The sequence below is a fragment of the Lemur catta genome, chromosome 5, assembly GCF_020740605.2.
Source record: "Lemur catta isolate mLemCat1 chromosome 5, mLemCat1.pri, whole genome shotgun sequence".
NCBI lineage: Eukaryota > Metazoa > Chordata > Mammalia > Primates > Lemuridae > Lemur > Lemur catta.
In genome coordinates, this window is record NC_059132.1 from 63416572 (window position 1) to 63434099 (window position 17528).

The 17528-nt window shown below is 44.4% G+C and overlaps 1 protein-coding gene and 1 long non-coding RNA gene across 9 annotated transcripts; one reads left to right on the forward strand and one right to left on the reverse strand.

The window, feature by feature from the left end:
• Nucleotides 1-2518: 2518 nt before the first annotated feature.
• On the forward strand, nucleotides 2519-14424 carry LOC123638356 (butyrophilin subfamily 3 member A2-like). 8 transcript variants are annotated; one of them, XM_045551962.1, is made up of 10 exons: nucleotides 2519-2737; nucleotides 5677-5761; nucleotides 6021-6368; nucleotides 7416-7697; nucleotides 9271-9471; nucleotides 9593-9613; nucleotides 10691-10717; nucleotides 11141-11167; nucleotides 12687-13238; nucleotides 14129-14424. In XM_045551962.1, the coding sequence occupies exons 1-10, from the start codon at nucleotides 2657-2659 to the stop codon at nucleotides 14134-14136; spliced, it is 1632 nt and encodes a 543-aa protein (XP_045407918.1). In that variant the 5' UTR covers nucleotides 2519-2656; the 3' UTR covers nucleotides 14137-14424. The 8 variants fall into 8 exon arrangements, 6 of the variants coding, with proteins under 6 accessions (XP_045407918.1, XP_045407915.1, XP_045407919.1 ...); XR_006735319.1 differs by lacking the exon at nucleotides 12687-13238 and adding an exon at nucleotides 9704-9865 and having other exon boundaries at nucleotides 2522-2737; XM_045551959.1 differs by having other exon boundaries at nucleotides 2520-2737; nucleotides 12687-14424.
• LOC123638425 lies at nucleotides 8106-9372 on the reverse strand. Its single transcript, XR_006735352.1, has 2 exons — nucleotides 9104-9372; nucleotides 8106-8492 (listed from the first exon to the last, which is right to left on the reverse strand). It is a non-coding gene; the product is annotated as an uncharacterized LOC123638425 (long non-coding RNA).
• Nucleotides 14425-17528: the final 3104 nt, after the last annotated feature.

Here is a 17528-nt window from a genome sequence, read left to right on the forward strand (position 1 = left end):
TCTCCCAGGGCTTTGTGGAAAGGACTGGATGAGAACTGGATGTACGTAGGGCTCTGTGGGGCTCTTGGAAACTACCAAGTTTAGAGACATGAAGTATTGGGCCCAGAAACTTCTTTTTTTTGTTTTGTTTTCCTTTTTTTTTTTTTTTTCTTTTTGAGACAGGATCTCACTCTGTTGTCTGTGCTGGGGTGCAGTGGTGTCATCATGAGCAACCTCAAATTCCTGAGCTCAAGTGATCCTCCCGCCTCAGTCTCCCGAGTAGCTGGGACTACAGGCAGGGGCCACTGCACCCAGTTAATCTTTTTATTTTTTTGGAGAGACCGGGTCTCTCTATGTTACCCAGGCTGGCCTCAAGTGCTCTTCACCTCAGCCTCCCAAAGTGCTAGGGTTACAGGCAAGAGCCACCAAGCATGGCCCGGAAACTTCTTCCATGAAACTTCTTCCATGAAACTAGGCACTTTGGCTGCTTCTCCATGTCAAAGTAACTTGGATTCTCTAGGTAATAGCTGAATGTTTCATTATAACTGTAAACGCAGAACTAACCCTATCTGATTCAACTTTGTGTAATAAAATGATGAGTTGTTTCTCAGTTGCCATGGACCCCCAGGTTGAAGGTCATGTAAACTGAGCATGCCCAGATGAACCAAGCCTGCACCCATGGGTGGAACCTAAATGCTTTCACCAAGGCATGCTGACCGAATTAAGAAGCTGACACCTCATTGCATGATCCATGAGTCAATCAGATCGAGCCCAGCATCACCCCACAGCATGTTCCAGTCATATCATGCCTCCCAGCATCACATCATTGCAAGATCCAATCAGATAAAGCCTTGTTGCTCTCTTCCTACAAAACCTGCCCCAGATACCAGTTCAGGGAGACAGATCTGAGTATTGCCAGTTGACTTGCAATAAAGCCTTTCTCTTCTCAAAAGCTGACGCCACAGTATTGGTTTTTATGCAAGCAAAGGAGAGAGCCCAGTGCTTATTTGGTGACCTTACAGATATATTTTTCAAGCAGCAAAGCTTCTGATAGATTGTGAATTAAAATTAAAAGAATCAAACAGACAAATAAATAAATAAGTACTGATGGACACATAGGGATGGATTACAACAAAGTAACAAACAACCTAGGTGGTATATACATTGGTATTCACTAAAAATTCTTTCACCTTTACTGTATGTTTGGAAAGTTTCATGACAAACTAGTGAGGAGAGGGAAGGAGAGGGAAGAATTGTGTTTTCTGCTGATAACAGAGACCAAAAATACTATTGGCTAAAACAAGAGTTTATTTTCCTGTCATGTAAAATGAATTCAAACATGGCATTCCAGGGATAGTCTGGCAGCTCAGCGATGTCATCCATGCCCCAGCCTACTCTATCTTCATTCTCTACTGTCTCAGCACTTGGCTTGCATTCTCAAGTTTGCCTTATGGGTACAAGGCAGCTGCTATACCTCCGTGTCCAAAGCCTATGTACTAGGTAAGAGGAAGAAGGAAGGAGGGAGTAAGTGTCTCTCAGCAGTTTCAGCCTCCCCTTTTAAGGGTATCTGGGAAAAGCACAACCCTACAACTTCACCTACAAACCAATGGCTCAAACTTAGTCCCTTCATTTCCTCTATCTACATGGGGAAGGCAACATTGCAGTACACGAGAAAATTAAACCTTATTACTAAGAAAAAGTGGGGAATGAATATTACACAAATGACCAGCCATCTTAACCACAGAGCCTGAATTCAAACTGTTGTAATATAATCAGATTCCATCAGCCCAGATCACATCTAAGCCCTAGGAGCTTTGAGGGCTGTATCACTGTCTTGCAAACCAAATAAAGTGTCTTGGGAGGTCTTAGGCCACAGGAAGAACCAGTTTGTCCCACAGATCTCATACACAGACAGGATTCACAGCCTAGCTAGAGTCTAACCTCAATGAATACACTGGCAGAGTGAGAAACAAATACACATGAAAATACAATATAGCGCAAACAAGGAGCTGAGGGTGAATGAAGATACTCAGAAAGAATTGCAATAAGAATTTCCTGAATTATGTAAAACATGCCAAGCAGCACTGACTCTGGAAACCAGAAAATTATGATATTCGTTAATAGATCCTAGACCTGGATGCCAGAGGTGATTAAAATGGTGCAGTGTGTCTGGTTTTCTTTCCATTCTTACTTTCATTAGGCTCTGTAGTAAGAGATCCTCCTCCTCCTCCATGTGCCCATCTACAGGCAACCAAATGTTAGTAAATATCACAGTAGCATTTTAATTAATATACATTGTTCTCTGTTCACACATTACAATCGTTTTCTTTTTCCACTCTGTTCTGATGACATTTCTATCATGATATAAAAGACATAAGACAGGTGAATATGAAGAAATATTTACATACATACCCCCACAAGAATGATTCAAATAGATAACCACAGAGAAACCCAAACACTCAAGGTGGTAGGGCTGGAATTTTTGTTCAATATGTTTGATTCACCGTAGTTTCAGTTTTCATTCTAAACTTCCCCAGTGATTTCTGCCCAGCAACTGATGCACCACCTCTGAGCCAATCAAAACACTAATTCTTCCAAAGAGGAACTCTGCTGCAGTTTCTTCGTGAGCAGATGAACTCTGCTTGCTTTCTTTTTCCTTTCTTCCAGATCAGAAACTATGAACCATAATAGAAAGGATGAAGAAGTACTGACCGCCGTTATTCTGTGGGTTGTGATTTTCAGATGGGAAGACCAAGGGGTAAGTGAAGGAAATTGATTAAAGCCAAGGCTACAAGGCCTGGGAGGAGAGAGTTGACAAGCTGAGAGTGGGCATGCAGGGAAGTGCCCGGACAGAGATAGGGCTGAGGAGGGTGTGTGCGCACGCATGCGTATCTGGACACACAGGGGAGAAGGGAGTGGTGCAAAGAATGAGGACGTATGGAGATTGGGATTTGGTGGATCGAAAGGGAGACATCCTGAGTGAAGAAAGATTCCAACTACATGTTCTTAAGAATGTATCATGGTCTGAAAGGAGCAAAGGACACTTAAAGTCTGTTCTGGCCATGACAAGGCATCTATTCTAAGAAATTCTGAAGAGAAATGTGCCCTAAAGCCTTATATATAAATATGTGCATTTCAGAACTATTTATTATTTAATATATAGAAAAATATGAACCAACATGCATGTACAGCAGGTGGGGAATGGATAAACAATGCATGGTTCAGTCATAAAAGAGATTTCCGTGCAGCCATGAGGAATCATGTTTTTAATCAAGAGTATTTATAAATTTATAAATTATAATTTTAACAACATTGGATCCATACAGTCCACTTTGGTGTTTTTTAGGGACAGTATCTGTTTTTCTTTCTGTTCTCCATTTCCCGAAAACCTAAAGCATGCTTTCTATGGCTACAAGCTCCTCCTTTGTATGAATATACCATTATTTATTTAACCCTTTTTGTATTTTGGATATTTAAGTTGCATCTATATTTTGCTATTGTAGACTTTAGTATGTTATGCAGCCTGAAACATGAATCCTTGTGTTATTTCATGATTTTTTTTCTTCAACACTAATTACTACAGGTGGAATTTTGGGGACAAAGAATACAATAGTTTTTAGGCCTTTGCTATATATATATATATATATATATATATATATATATTTATACACACACACACACACACACACACACAAGGGATGTCTGGAAAGTATCCAGCCATTATTGGTATTATATAATGTTATATTAATATCAACAATAGCTGTGTACTTTCTAGACAGCCTTGCATATGTGGTCAGAATACGTCCAGAACTATTTACATTACCACTAGCAAACTATATGATTACCACTACAGATCATTGAAAATTTTATTTCTTTATATTTTTCTTAATTTTCAAAATTGTCTATAATCATGAAAAAGAAAAATAAATATTCAAAGAAAAATGAAAACTAATTTCTCACTGTGAAGACAGCACAGAAATTGTTAGGTCAGGGGCTAAAAATAATAACAACAATAAGAAGAGGCCCCCCTCTCTAGCAGCATAGAGAGCAGTTTTGAGGAGCAGAAGATGTGGTGAGAGGCAATGTTTCTTCTGAGGATGGGTGCAGGTCCCAGGCAGGGATCAAAGGACAGCCAGCTGCTCTGTCCCTTGCCTCCTACTCACCCCTCCCCACACCCCTTGCAGACCTTGTTCTCAGAGGCAATTCCCAGACCCAGGTACCCCCAGCAGCAGGCACCATGACTGTGGGCCTCATGCTCCTTTCTTTTGGGGGAAACTGTTGAGGAGTTAGTATTTACTGAGCACCTAATAAGTTCCACTCACTAAAATTACACATAACAATCATTAATTGTTAAGTAGTACATGAAATTTTTAAAATTTAAAACATTAATATAGTTTTAAAAGTAATGAGAACAACAGGACAAAGTGTCTTCTCACTCACTAAACCTCCAATCTTCAGTTTAGCATGCATTTTTTACACCTTCTTGAGATATTTATATATACAAGTATGTATAAATCTATAGCTTTGCTTTTGCTTTTAGATAGAATCATTAGTACAGTTGTGCAATGTGCTTTTTGATGACTTAGTATATCTCAATTATCCAGATGATTGACAATAAATCACTTTTTAACTGCTGCATTGAATTCCTGCATAGGGATGAAGCACCATTCTTCTAACCAGTCTCCTGTGGGTGGCTGCTTCTGTTGGTTATGACTTTTATACTTTTAAAAATAACAATTCAGTGTCATTCTCACACATGCTTTTCTCTGCACCCATGCAGGTGCTTTGCTGGACTAGATAATCAGGCAGTGGACTTGCTGGGCCAATTGTGCACATTTTAAATTTCATTTTTCACAATATTTTATGAGTGACTAAAGTTCAGATAGGTTTAGTCACATGACTGAGCTCACACAGCTTATGAATCATGGAGCCATTACCTACCCTCTTTTTGATGCCAACACCTAACATGGTGGGCCGCCCCCACCACCCCCCTGCCATGGGTGCTCACTGAATATTTGTTGAATGACTCAATGAAGGAGAAAAAGAAAAGATGGGCAAGGCCTGGTCTTATTCACAGCTCTCCCGATCACTAGCCTTGTGATGAACGAGTGGGGGGTTCAGCCCCTGATTGACTCCAGAGCCTCCAGCAGGGAGTCTGCCTGGATCCTACCCAGAGTAGGTTGGACCATGATTTGACCTTGGTGATGGCTGAGAGTTAGGGCTTACAGGAGTCCACAGTGTTGCACACTCACAAATGGGTTCCACAAGTGGAACGAGGGAACCAAATGAGCACAGTTCTGCAATAATCAGAAGGTGATAATGGAAGCTTGGACCTGGTGAAGCAAGGGAAGTGTGGGGAAGAGACAGGTTTCTGAATATTTTTAAGAAGTAGAGTCAAGGATTTCCTGGTAGGATAACATATGTGCATTTATCATATCTGTGTTTTCGTGAGTGATTTACCATGTTGGAACTGGAAGGTTAAGAGACTCAAGGGCAAATAAATTAAAATAAAATAAAATAAATTAAAAAAGAGAGACTCCTAGGGCAGACATTTTTGGCAGAGTTAAGATCTTCTTGGGTCACTACACATGGGGTGCAGCACTGGGGAAGTGGAGGTTTCAATGTGGAATCCTACAGATTCTTCTAGGGCATAGTGTCTGCCTCACCCATTCTGGTGTCCCCTGATATGCAGCACAGATGAAAATGGCAAGTGGCCTGGCTTTCCTTGTGCTCGACTTCCTTGCCTGCCTCATCTTGGTCCAGCTGCTCACTCCTTGCTCAGGTAGGTATGATTCTGTTTTTATGTGTGTGAAGCAGACAATTACCTACTAATGCTCACTTAGATCCTTTGACTCCTTCCATATCTGAAAGTTCCATCCCAAACCGAAGTTCACATGCCATTAAGAGACAAATGGCACTTCTGTTAGGATCTTGTTCCTCTCTAGGCTCTTTATACCTCCCCTTCCCTGCCAAGGACAACCCTTACTCTGATGGCTCCATCGCCACCACCTCTGATGGAGCTTCCCCCCTTTGCTGACCAGCTCAGTTTGCTGTACATGGACCCCCTGGGCCCATCCTGGCCATGGTAGGTGAAGACGCTGATCTGCCCTGTCACCTGTCCCCGACGATGAGCGCAGAGACCATGGAGCTGAGGTGGGTGAGATCCAGCCTTAGGCAGGTAGTGACCGTGTATGCCGGTGGAAAGGAAGTGGAAGACAAACAGACCCCAGAGTATCAAGGGAGAACTTCCGTTCTACGAGATGACATCCCTGCAGGGAAGGCTGCTCTCCGAATACACAATGTCAGAGCCTCTGACAGTGGAAACTACCTGTGTTATTTCCAAGATGGCAACTTCTATGAAAAAGCCATCTTGGAGCTGAAGGTAGCAGGTGAGCCCCCGGGTTTTGCTCTGAGGTTGTTCCTCTGTGGGACCTGGGACAAGAGTTCCTGCCTCAAATCCAGTGCAGAGCACTCCTGGCTGACCCCTAGGAATTGCCTGCACTGTCTTCCTACTTAGCTGCTCTGAGACCCTTAAGAAAGGCACACGCTTTCCCTCAGGAAGAATTCCTCCTGTCCCCTACATGCTCACGTAAAGAACCCCCACACTCCCACCCCCAGTCCCCAGGGGTCTGAGAAGGGAATCAAAAGACAAGGGATGGGAAGGATTAGAAATCATCTCTTCAGTGACACGTACACAGTTGCTTTGGTTTAGTTGTGTACCGGATGGCTTCTGTGGCCTCGCCAGATGCACCTACTGTGGGCCCTGGGAGGCCACTCATAGGGGCCATATCTGCTGCTAATGTTCTCCAGCCAGTGACCCCCAGGAACACACCTGCAGTGGAAGGGGCCATGTTGATTATCTGTTGCAGCAAAGATCACACACCGTGGAGAACTGTGGGGTGTCTCAGTCAGAAGGTGTTAGAGAAGACTTGGTATAGAGTTTGGGCTTGTGTTAGGGGATTTGGGGGATGGCCTGCAGAAGTGGGCCTCTGCTCTCAATTAGATGCTGTCAGAAAGGTGGGAGGGGGATTGATCTTGTGCGTGGGAACCTTAATCAATCTTTTCTAGGAGGAAGGAGACTAGGGCCAGACTAAAGCTGTAATTGCTAAAAGGACAGCAGTCCCTCCTTGCCAGTGTGGGGTGCTTGGCCATTATTGTGATTTAAGCAATGTTTATATCTTTCTCACTGTTCAGACAAGGCTCCCTCTCCCGCTGTCTTGGGTTTAGGGGTGAGTGGTAATAGCCCCATTGTTTCTGGCCCTGGGGCACTGCACTAGCCCACGTAGCTTTCCCCTCACTGTGACCACACAATTGCAAACACCTCCTGAGTGAAATCCTGCTTGAATTATCTAATGTGAGTGTATCGTTGATTCTTGTTGAGACTCTTCCCGATGCAGGAGGCTCCCAAGAATTTAGGCTGATTTATCCTTCCACAGCACTGGGTGCTGATCTTCACATGGAAATGAAGGGTTATGAGGACGGAGGGATCCATCTGGAGTGCAGGTCCACCGGCTGGTACCCCCAGCCCCACATCCAGTGGAGAGATGCCAAGGGGGAGGTCATCCCAGCTGTGGCAGCACCTGTGGTTGCAGACGCAGTGGGCCTGTATGCAGTGGCAGCATCTGTGATCACGAGAGGAAGCTCCGGGGAGGGGGTATCCTGTACCATCAGAAATTCCCTGCTCCAGCAGGAAAAGACAGCCAGGATTTCCATCGCAGGTCAGTACCTTGCTTCCCCTCTGCTGAGCTGAGCTGTGGCTATTGAAAGTGGGGGAATGTGTGAGTCTCTGCAGTGAATGTAAGGCCTGAAGCAGGGACCTGGAGCCTTCTTGTTTTAGGAGAGCTTGTCTGCCCCATGAAGCTGTTTGTGCCACAAATATTTACTGAACATTTTCTGTCTGCCAGAAACTGTGGCAGGTAATAGGAATTGGAGGAAAATGGTCAAGATAAGATCTTTAACCAAAGTTAAATGACAAAATGAGAAAAAACGCACATATTTATAACTCATAAACAATCAATTTCCTTAAAACATAAGGAGATTTAAAACAATCTAGTAAAAACATTAACAAAGAGTATGAATTATTAGTTCACAGAAAAGAACATAAACATGCAAAAAAGTGCTCATTCTCGCTTATCAGAGAAATGTATATTAAAGCATTTTTCACTTATGACATTGGCAAAAAACAAGCAAAACCAGTAACTGATAACACATTCTGATGGCAGGATGCAGGGAGGCAGTAACTCTCAGGCATTTGCTGTGTCATTTCTTGTATCCTCGGTATACATAAGCAGAACCTCTATTGGGGGCTATAGTGCAATATCTATTCGCACCACATATTTATTGATCCAAAAGTCCACTTCTGGGGATTTATCTGATACATAAGCTTACACTTGTGGGAGATGATCCATGTAAAAGGCTGTTTCTTACAGCACTCATTATGACTGCACGAGGTTAGGAAACTATACAAATGTTCACTGATACGGAACTTCCATACAAGGAAACGCCACACAGGCCTGAAAGAAAACAGAGATAATTCTCTCCATACTAATACGGAAAGATCTCCAAGATACACTCTACACAGAGAGAGCAAGAATTCATAACAGTGTGTATAGAGTGCTATCTTTAGTGTAAAGAAGAGGCAAAATAAGAATACATTTGTATTTACATCTTTTACATTTAACAAGCAATTGCTTAACACTCACTATATGTCAGTCACTTTATAAGCATTAATTCAATCCTTCTAACCTCAGGAAGTAGGCACTATCATTGCCCCACTGCACAGATTAGGGCAGTAGGAACACAGATTAAACAATTAGTCCAGGGTCACACTGCTGACCAACACTGGAGCCCACATTAGAACCCAGGCCCTCTGGCACCAAAGTTCATGTTCTTAACCATCGTATTCAGCTGACTAATGAGAAGCTAATAAACGGAGGGAGGGAGCACTGGGTGGATGGGAGACTTGGGTGACGTTTTATATCTGTATTTTTTGAACCATATAAATGTATTACCAATTGAAAACTTAAGAAAAAATGTGTGTGACTGTGCTCAAGTCACTCACTTTCCATGGGAGAGGCAGGCATCTCAAGAGAAGTAATGGTAGCGGGTTGTAGTAAGGGCTTACCAAAGTCTTATCCAAAGTTGTCTGAGACTTTAGGAAGAGAAAGATTGTTTACCCTCATGACACAGGTTCCGTACCCCCACCCTGGGGGGAGCAGCTAAAGCTCGAGGTGCTGCAGGCTGGGAAGACAGAGCCACAGGCCCCCCGGCCCACAGACCGTCCCTTTGCAGACCCCTTCTTCAGGAGCGCCCAGCCCTGGATCGCCGCCCTGGCAGGGACCCTGCCCATCTTGCTGCTGCTTCTTGCTGTGGTGGGTTACTTCTTGTGGCAACAACAAGAGGAAAAAAAGACTCTGTTGAGGGAGAAAGAGAGAGAGCAAGAGATGAGAGAATTGGCACAGAGCGCAACAGAGCAGGAACGAAGCACAAGAGGTATCTGACCCCAGGAGGGACTCTAAGCCCCTGGGTTACAGGCCTGAGCCCAGAGACCTCGCCCACATCCCCACCTCCCCTCTCCCATAACACTTCATTATTTTCTCTGTTTATTTTCCAGAGACTCTCGAGGAAGAACTCAGTAAGTTCCCATTTCCTCAGACACCCAGGCATGTCTTCCTATCCCTGCTTTATGTACCTTGATGACTCTTCCTTGTTTATTCCATTTCAGAGTGGAGAAAAATCCAGTACATGGCTCGCGAGTGGCTCTGACACTTTCTCTGAGTTCAAACCTACGACTCTCTTTACTTGGATATTTTCCAATCCTTAACTCTTTGCCCAGGGTTGGGAAATGATCCGAGAAAACTTTGACCAGGAAAAGAAAATCATCATGGTATGCCAAGTCATAGTCAAAAAAAAAGGATAAAGCAAAAAGGAAAATAAGTGTGTTTTATTGGAGTGATACCAAGAGGAGTCAGTCTCTCTCTCTCCCTCTCTCTCTCTCTCTCTCTTTCTCTCTCTCTCTCTAAATGAGAAAACAGGCTGTCAGTCACTGTCCACGAGAGGCCACATACTCTTTAACCCTGTAAGGCATTGCAGAATATCCATGGGTACACTTGAAAAGGAAAAGGTAAAAGGAAGATGAAGTGCCTTCTCTGTGCCAGGAACTTCACAAGTTGCTTCACATCATCTATAAGTTGCTAAGAAGAAAAGAAGAATGGAAGATAATAAGGAACAAGAAAATCAGAAGTGAGACAGAAAGAAAAATGTCTCTCATAGACAGGATGAGCTAGTGTAGCTCAGTTGGTACAGATAAACCATAACTGCTTTCAAAAATTAGTCCCTAAAATTTTTTATTAATTTCCCCAGATTCTATTCAGAGGAAGATAGAAAATGATAGAGGTTGGGACAGATGAAACTTGTACACATATACATATAGACATGGTTACACATACAACATGTATAGGAATATAGACACATATAAAATAGATCACTTGGACCACATCAAGAAGTTCCTCACATAGTACCTGTGGTGTCACTGGCATTCAGGTGATGTTCCCTGAATTAATATAAAGGATGAGAAGGGAGGAGAAAATTGAATCTCCACAGGGAGAAAGTAGGAAAGGGTGGGATGGTCAAAAAGAAGATTCCACAGGGCAAAGGGGACAACTCACATATGGCACAATTCAAGTGACATCTCTACCTTTTTTCATTGTAGGTGGGGCGAAGTCGACAGCCTATGATGGTGAGTGACGCTGATGTTCTCTGAGATTCCTGGGACACATGCCATGAGCATTTCAGCCTTTTCTCTACTGTCACTCATTGACATTCTCACTTGGAATAATCAGATCTAACACAAAGGCTAATTTTCAATGGGGTTCCACTTCTGCTTTTTGAGAGCCTCTGAGAGAAGCCTGAGGCTGCTGGCACTCATGCACACCCCCTAGTAAAACCTGGCCATGCAGCCTGCAGCCTCTCATGACAGAGGGAACGGAGCCCACCATTTTGTAGAAGTTGCCATCCCTGATCCATCAGAGCTGTAGAGAAGGGAAGGTGGACAATGGAAGAGACTCTGAAGAAAAGGAGAGAGAAAAAACTGAGTGAGGAGGATGAGGTGGGGAAGAATAGAAATATTGACCTTTTCTTTGTTATGTCTCCTTCCTTTCAGAATGGAAAGTGGCCCTCTTCCAAGCTGGTGAGTAAATCACTGTATGTTCCCTACACCAACAACCTGAGGGACCATATCCCTTTCTATTCTCCAACTCTTGAGGTTTGGAGAAGAAAAGTCCCTGTGACAAGGATTATTTTGGGTGGGCAACATGAGGGTGCAATTGCAAGCATGCCCATTTCCAGGACCCTGTCTACTGAGAGCATAGGGACCCAGGGAGAATTGCTGTCTTGGGCTTCCACAGACCTTCATGGGAAGGAAGAGGCATGAAGTGTGGAGCTGAGGGGCAGATAACACAGACTGAAGAATACTGCAGGGGCAGTGAGGATAGGAAATGCCAAGGAGAGAAGGCAATGCCTGCCCAGTCTTCATATGCCACCTATTGGCTTTGTGTGTACTCAAAGGATTCAACGTGTCTGAGCTTTGGCCTCCATATTTTTAGATGATTGTAATTCCTATTTTGTGGGCACTGAGGTGAAGACTGAAGAAGGTAATGAATATGCATCGGAAAAAACCTAGCAAGAAGGAAACAGCATGTTCAAAATGGGTGTTTTAAGAGGGTTTGGAGAAAATAGGGTTAAGGGAAAGCAAAAGAGGAAAGTGCATTGACTCAGGGCTCCCAACAGTGAGGAACTGTCTCCACTCCTAGACTTCAAGATTAGAGGCAGGGGGCTAGGAACCCAGAGGACACTGTAGCTAAAAGAGAGGGCTCCTGAAAAGAGTCAGGCCTTTCTCAGAGCAGCACCATCTGTTGGTGGCAAGGAGGAAGCAGGGAAAATAAATGCTGTGCTTCTCTCTTCTCCCTCCCTCCAATCTTCTGCCAGGGCCTGCCATTGGCCTAACACAACAGAAAACCAGAGGACATGGCAGCCCAGTGGCACTGTCGATAGAGGACAGATTCCAGAGGCCCAGAACAGGGTGGAGAAAGGTGAAATGTGGAGAATGGATCTGGAGGCATATAAAGCCCCCGACATAGACCCTAGCATGGAGCAGGCATGGCAGCTGTTATAACATCACACGTTGCCTTTGTGCCCTGCCCTGGACTGAATAAATAACAATATTGTCTTAGACAACTCCAGAGGTTAGTATTTGTCACATAAGGAAATGCTTCAGATAAGGCTCAAAAATGTTCCATGGCTTGGACATATGGAAAAATAGATTGCAGAAAATGAAAACCATTCAACACATGAATAGTAGAGTGCAGACAGAAAGTGAAATCTATGAGTATAAAGCACAGCTTTGCACAGTCAATTTTTGGGAAGGACACAAGAAAAAGGTAGTGAGAAAGAGGCCTGTTGCTTGCTGAGGCAGCCTCAGGATATCAGGTTAGGCAGACTCCAACCCTCATTTAACCGCCCTATTCCCCACTGCACACAACCCCAGGGCTTTCTGTCATGATATTAATAAGATAGTCACATTCAGGGCAGGGTGGGAACACCAGGCTCTGAACTCTGGCCTCCCGTGCAAGGCCCAAGCCTTGTATGCTGAGGCTCTGAGGTCCAGGAAAATGGCTGACCCCACAGACAAATTGTATAACTCTCTGCAGTGCATGTGACTCTGGATCCAGACTTGGCAAACCCAATCCTCCTTTTGTCTGAGGACCTGAGGAGTCTGCAGCGTGCAGAGGAGGAGCAGGACCTTCCAGACATTCCTGAGAGATTTAATTGGCATCACTATGTGCTTGGGCAAGACAGCTTCACATCAGGGAGACATTACTGGGAGGTGGAGGTGGGGGACAGGCAAGAGTGGCACATTGGGGTGTGTAGGAAGAATGTGGAGAGAAAAGGTTGGGTCAAAATGATACCTGAGAATGGATTCTGGACTACGGGACAGTCTGGTGAGAATAACTATCGGGCTCTCACTGAACTCAGGACCAAACTCACGCTTGCTGGGCCACCAGAAAGAGTAGGGGTTTTCTTGGACTATGAGACTGGGGAGGTCTCCTTCTACAACGCCATGGATGGATCTCATATTTACACCTTCCCACACACCTCCTTCTCTGGGCCTCTGTGTCCTGTTTTCAGAATTTTGATGTTGGAGTCCACTGCACTGACCATTTGCCCAGCACCAAAAGAAACGGAGAGGCTGGGAATGCCAGGTTCTGTTCCTGACCTAGTTCCTGACCTTTCCCTGGAGACTCCAGTGACCTCAGGCTTACCTAATGAAACTAGGGAGCCTCGAGGTGAAGTGACGTGTCCCCTTCTCCCTGCCCAGTCTGGAGCTGAAAGTCTCCCCATCCACAGCAACCATCACAACCATAAAGCTACATGCACACCCTGAAGCACTATACTCGTTCAGTTATTCCATATGACAGTGGTTTGAGTTTGGTGCCACTTTATTGTCTCCTTTGTACAAGTAAGAACACTACACAAAAGTGAATTAACTTTCCAAAGGTGACATGGCTAGTGAACGACACAGCTGGGATCTGAACAATAACTACCATTGATAGAACTTAAAACATACTGGGTATATTTTAAATAAATGCACTAAGTGGATTTCACTCATTTAAGCCTCACAACAGTCTGTGAGGTAGTCTTCTTTTGCAGATCTGGCAGCTGATGGGGGGCAAAATTAAGTAACTTGTATAACTCATACAATAAGTTGTGCAGCTGGGAGATGCTCAGCCTCAGTCCCTGACCACCCGCCCCTTCCTCTTTTCCAGCCTCATTTTCCCCATGGGATGGGACCATGTGCAGCCCTCAGGTTCTCTTCCCAGAGCAGCCACAGGGCAGGGGTCCTTGTGGGTGGCTGTAGGGGCTGCACCCCTCCTGAGTCCTTCACACCTGTGAGAGCGTACACCCAGCACTCTTGGGTTGGCTTTGCACGGGGTCTTGGTCTAGAGAATAAACTCACTATAACCATATCACACAGGACTGAGGAAGGGACTAGAGGCCAAACTCTAAATTAACAATAGGGCAGCACAGGTGTGTCCACCCTATAAATGTGATAAGTGATCCTGAAACCAATACCAATCTTCCTATGTTCAAGGTCTCTAGGAAGTGTGGCTAATAGCCCAAAGACTGTCAATGAAAGAAGAATTGGGGAGGAAGGAAGCTAGAAGAACATCAGGCATTTTTCTAATACCACTGTAGAATCCATCTCGAGGAATGGGGTATATTCACCCTGATGATTGGTGGATATCAAACCACCTCCTTTCAACTGATGGATGCTAAGAAAAAACTGCTCTTAATTATCATTCCTGTTATTGTTCACCACTGTATCCTCTCTACCTGGCATGTGGTTGTCAAATTTTATTTGTACAATAAAATTGTTAATAATCCTCACCCTTCAGTTTGGCTTTCTCCAGGCTCTCACAAGTCTGCTCAGCATGGCAGAGTAGCCTACACACCCTCTCTACCCACCACGGTTTCACCTCAGTTTACCTCATTGCAACATTTGCACCAAATCCTTATTATACAAGCTTTCTACTGCTACAAGAATGAATTACCACAAATTCAGAGACTTAAAACAAAACTCATCTCTTATTTCACAGATCTTTAGGTCAGAAGTCAGACATGGATCTCACCGAGCTAACATCAGGTGTCTGCAGGCCACATTCCATTCTGGAGGCGCGAGGGAAGGATGTGTTTCCTTGGTTTTTCACATTGTTGGCAGAATTCAGATTCTTGGAGTTTTAGAACTGAGGCCATAGTTCCATCCTGGTGGTTATAGATGAGGGCTGTTCCCAGCTCTAGGGGCTGCCACACCCTGGCTCCTAGCTCCCTTCCTCCATCTTCAAAGCGGCAACAGCAGGTTGAGTCTTTCTCAATCTTTGAATTTCTCCTGGTTCTTCTTCTTGCAGCTCTCGGACTCCTCTGCCTTCTACTTCTATGTACTCATGCTATTAGATTGAGTCCACCCAGACAAGTTAGGATAATCTCTCTATTTTAAGGTCAATACCTTAGTTCCATGTGCAAGGTCCATTTGGCCACATAATATATCATATCTGCAAGTTTTACAGTGGCTATTGCTGGGAGGGTGGGAGCACTATTTAGCCTAGCAGTCATATTTGGAAGTGTTCCCAGGAAACACAAGTGCAGAAATAAAGTAAGACAGAGAAGGGAGAGAGCCAGTTATGTAGTAAATGTCATAAAGAGTTCGTTAATGAGCTAGTAAGAGTGTGGACAACTTGGCTCAATCCCACCCAGGACCCTAAGAAACCATATGACATTTTGGAATATGCCAGAATCTTTCTAAGAACTGGGGAGCTGGAGGTATTCATCCACATCTTACATCCTCCTTTGCTTGAATTGGTTGAACTTTGCTTCTGGGGTGTTAATTCTGCTGCAGTTTGAGGTTGGGTGGTATATCTGCAAAAAAGCCAACTTCACTGGTGTTAGAGAAAGCCCTCAGGCAGAGGAGAAGAGATACCACAGGTCAGACCCCAGGTCAGAAGAGATACCCCAGATACCCCAGGTCAGACATTATGATCCACACAGGCAATTGTCTCCCTTAGTTACTGGTGAGCTGTGACAGGCCAAGAGAACATGCATGGGGCATCAGGAGCATCTGTTCTGAGGGCTCGGCTTCTGTGAATATAGTGAGTGCCGGTTATGGTCTGTCTACACTCCTTCCATCCTATTCAGTTAGCATTTAATTGTTGTGTTAAACAGGTTCATATGTCTAGTGTGCTAACTTTCTTAGAAGCTAAACATTTCAGAATGACTCAGTGGCCAATTAGCAATGCTCAACTTCACAGTGTATTGCAGGAGATTCACACAAACAATTATTAAAGGCAGTAATGAGGGCATAATGCACCATGGTGAATGCTTGGAAGGCCAGCCCACTGACAGAGGAACTCAAATGAATCTGGGCATCTCTCTCAGGTGGCAATCAGCAGGGCAGTGGCTGTTCCTCCGGGGCAGAACTGTCTTCCCAGCAGCTGCCAAAATCAGGAAGGAGGAGGCTTTCAGAGAGTCAAGACCCAGACATTGCCAGCCTCTTGCTGTTTTTACATTTCTCCCCAGGTGTGCTTAATATCCTTGCCTCAACCTTTGGTTCTTGGGTTGTACTGGGCCATAGCAGGTGTTATCTCAACACCTTAGCCTATCACACATATATTGAAGAAAACCAACTTTACTATGAGCTCTGTACATATGTTTATCACTTTAAAGAAAAATAATTTTACTCTGACCTCCATGTTCCCATATGCTTATCACTTTGAGGGAAAACAAATGTGCTCATTATTATTATTATTATTATTACTATTACTCTATAGGCTACAGGACCTCCATGTAATATGTGACCAGTGACTCCTGTAGCAGATGTGCGTGGGTGCTATGGGAAGGCATTTTTCACTCACAGTGAGGTCCACAAGAGCAGAGAAAGGTGGACTGTGGAGACAGGACACCAAAGCAGATGAGAAGGCTTCAGGGTGGAAAGAGATTGATTCATTTTCTCATCTTTGGTTCCTTTGGGGTCCCAGTATCATTCCTACTGTGTGTCCTGTGAAATTTGTTCTCCAGATGAGGTGAATGTACTGGTTAATATTTATGCAGTCCTGGAAATTAGCAGCTTATGCAACTGTTGTACTATGTTCATTGATTCCATGAGTCAGGTATGTGGAATTTGAACAGGACAGAGTAGGAATGTTTTTTCTGTGTATCAAAGTCTCTGGGCCTCTCCTGGAAGAACCTTATGTCTGGCAGTGACTCAAAGGGAGAGACATAGCCAAATCATCCTTACAGATTGGAGTTCATTGTGAAGCAAAAGGGAATCATTCAGTGTTCAATTTGGATCCTGTTCTCCCAGGACTAGCATGTATACTAGATCCATGGAGAACTGTGCTGAAGTGACCCTTCCTCTGTGTTTATCCCTCCCATGACTGAGAATGATTGGGTCAGGTTGTCACTATCTAACATGGCACACACAAGGAGGTCTTGGCTTCCTGCTAAGCTACCTCATTGCCCATGGACCATTCTTCTGCTCAGAACACATGCGTTTCCCTCTGGTTCACATCAGCTTGGCAGGGGTAGGGGCATAGCTTAGCTGGATGCTTCTGACACAAGCTGGAGGGGATTTTGGTGGAGTGCCAATCACCATGGAACACTCTCCTCCTGCCAGTCAAAAAGCCCAACGGAGGTGGATACAGGCCAGTCCAAGACCTGTGACTGATTAATGAGGCTACAGTGACTTTCCACCCAGTGGTACCAAATCCATACACCCTCCTGGGCCTCGTTCCTCCTAATACTGCCTGGTTCTCGTGCCTGGACTTAAAGGATGCCTTTTTCTACATGTGGCTCACTCCAAAGAGCCAGCCCCTATTCACCTTCAAGTGGGAGGATCCTCAGACTAGAAGGAAAACCCAGCTGACCTGGACACAACTACCACAGGGATTTAAAAATTCACCAGCTCTATTCGGGGAGGCTCTGGCCACTGACCTCATCTC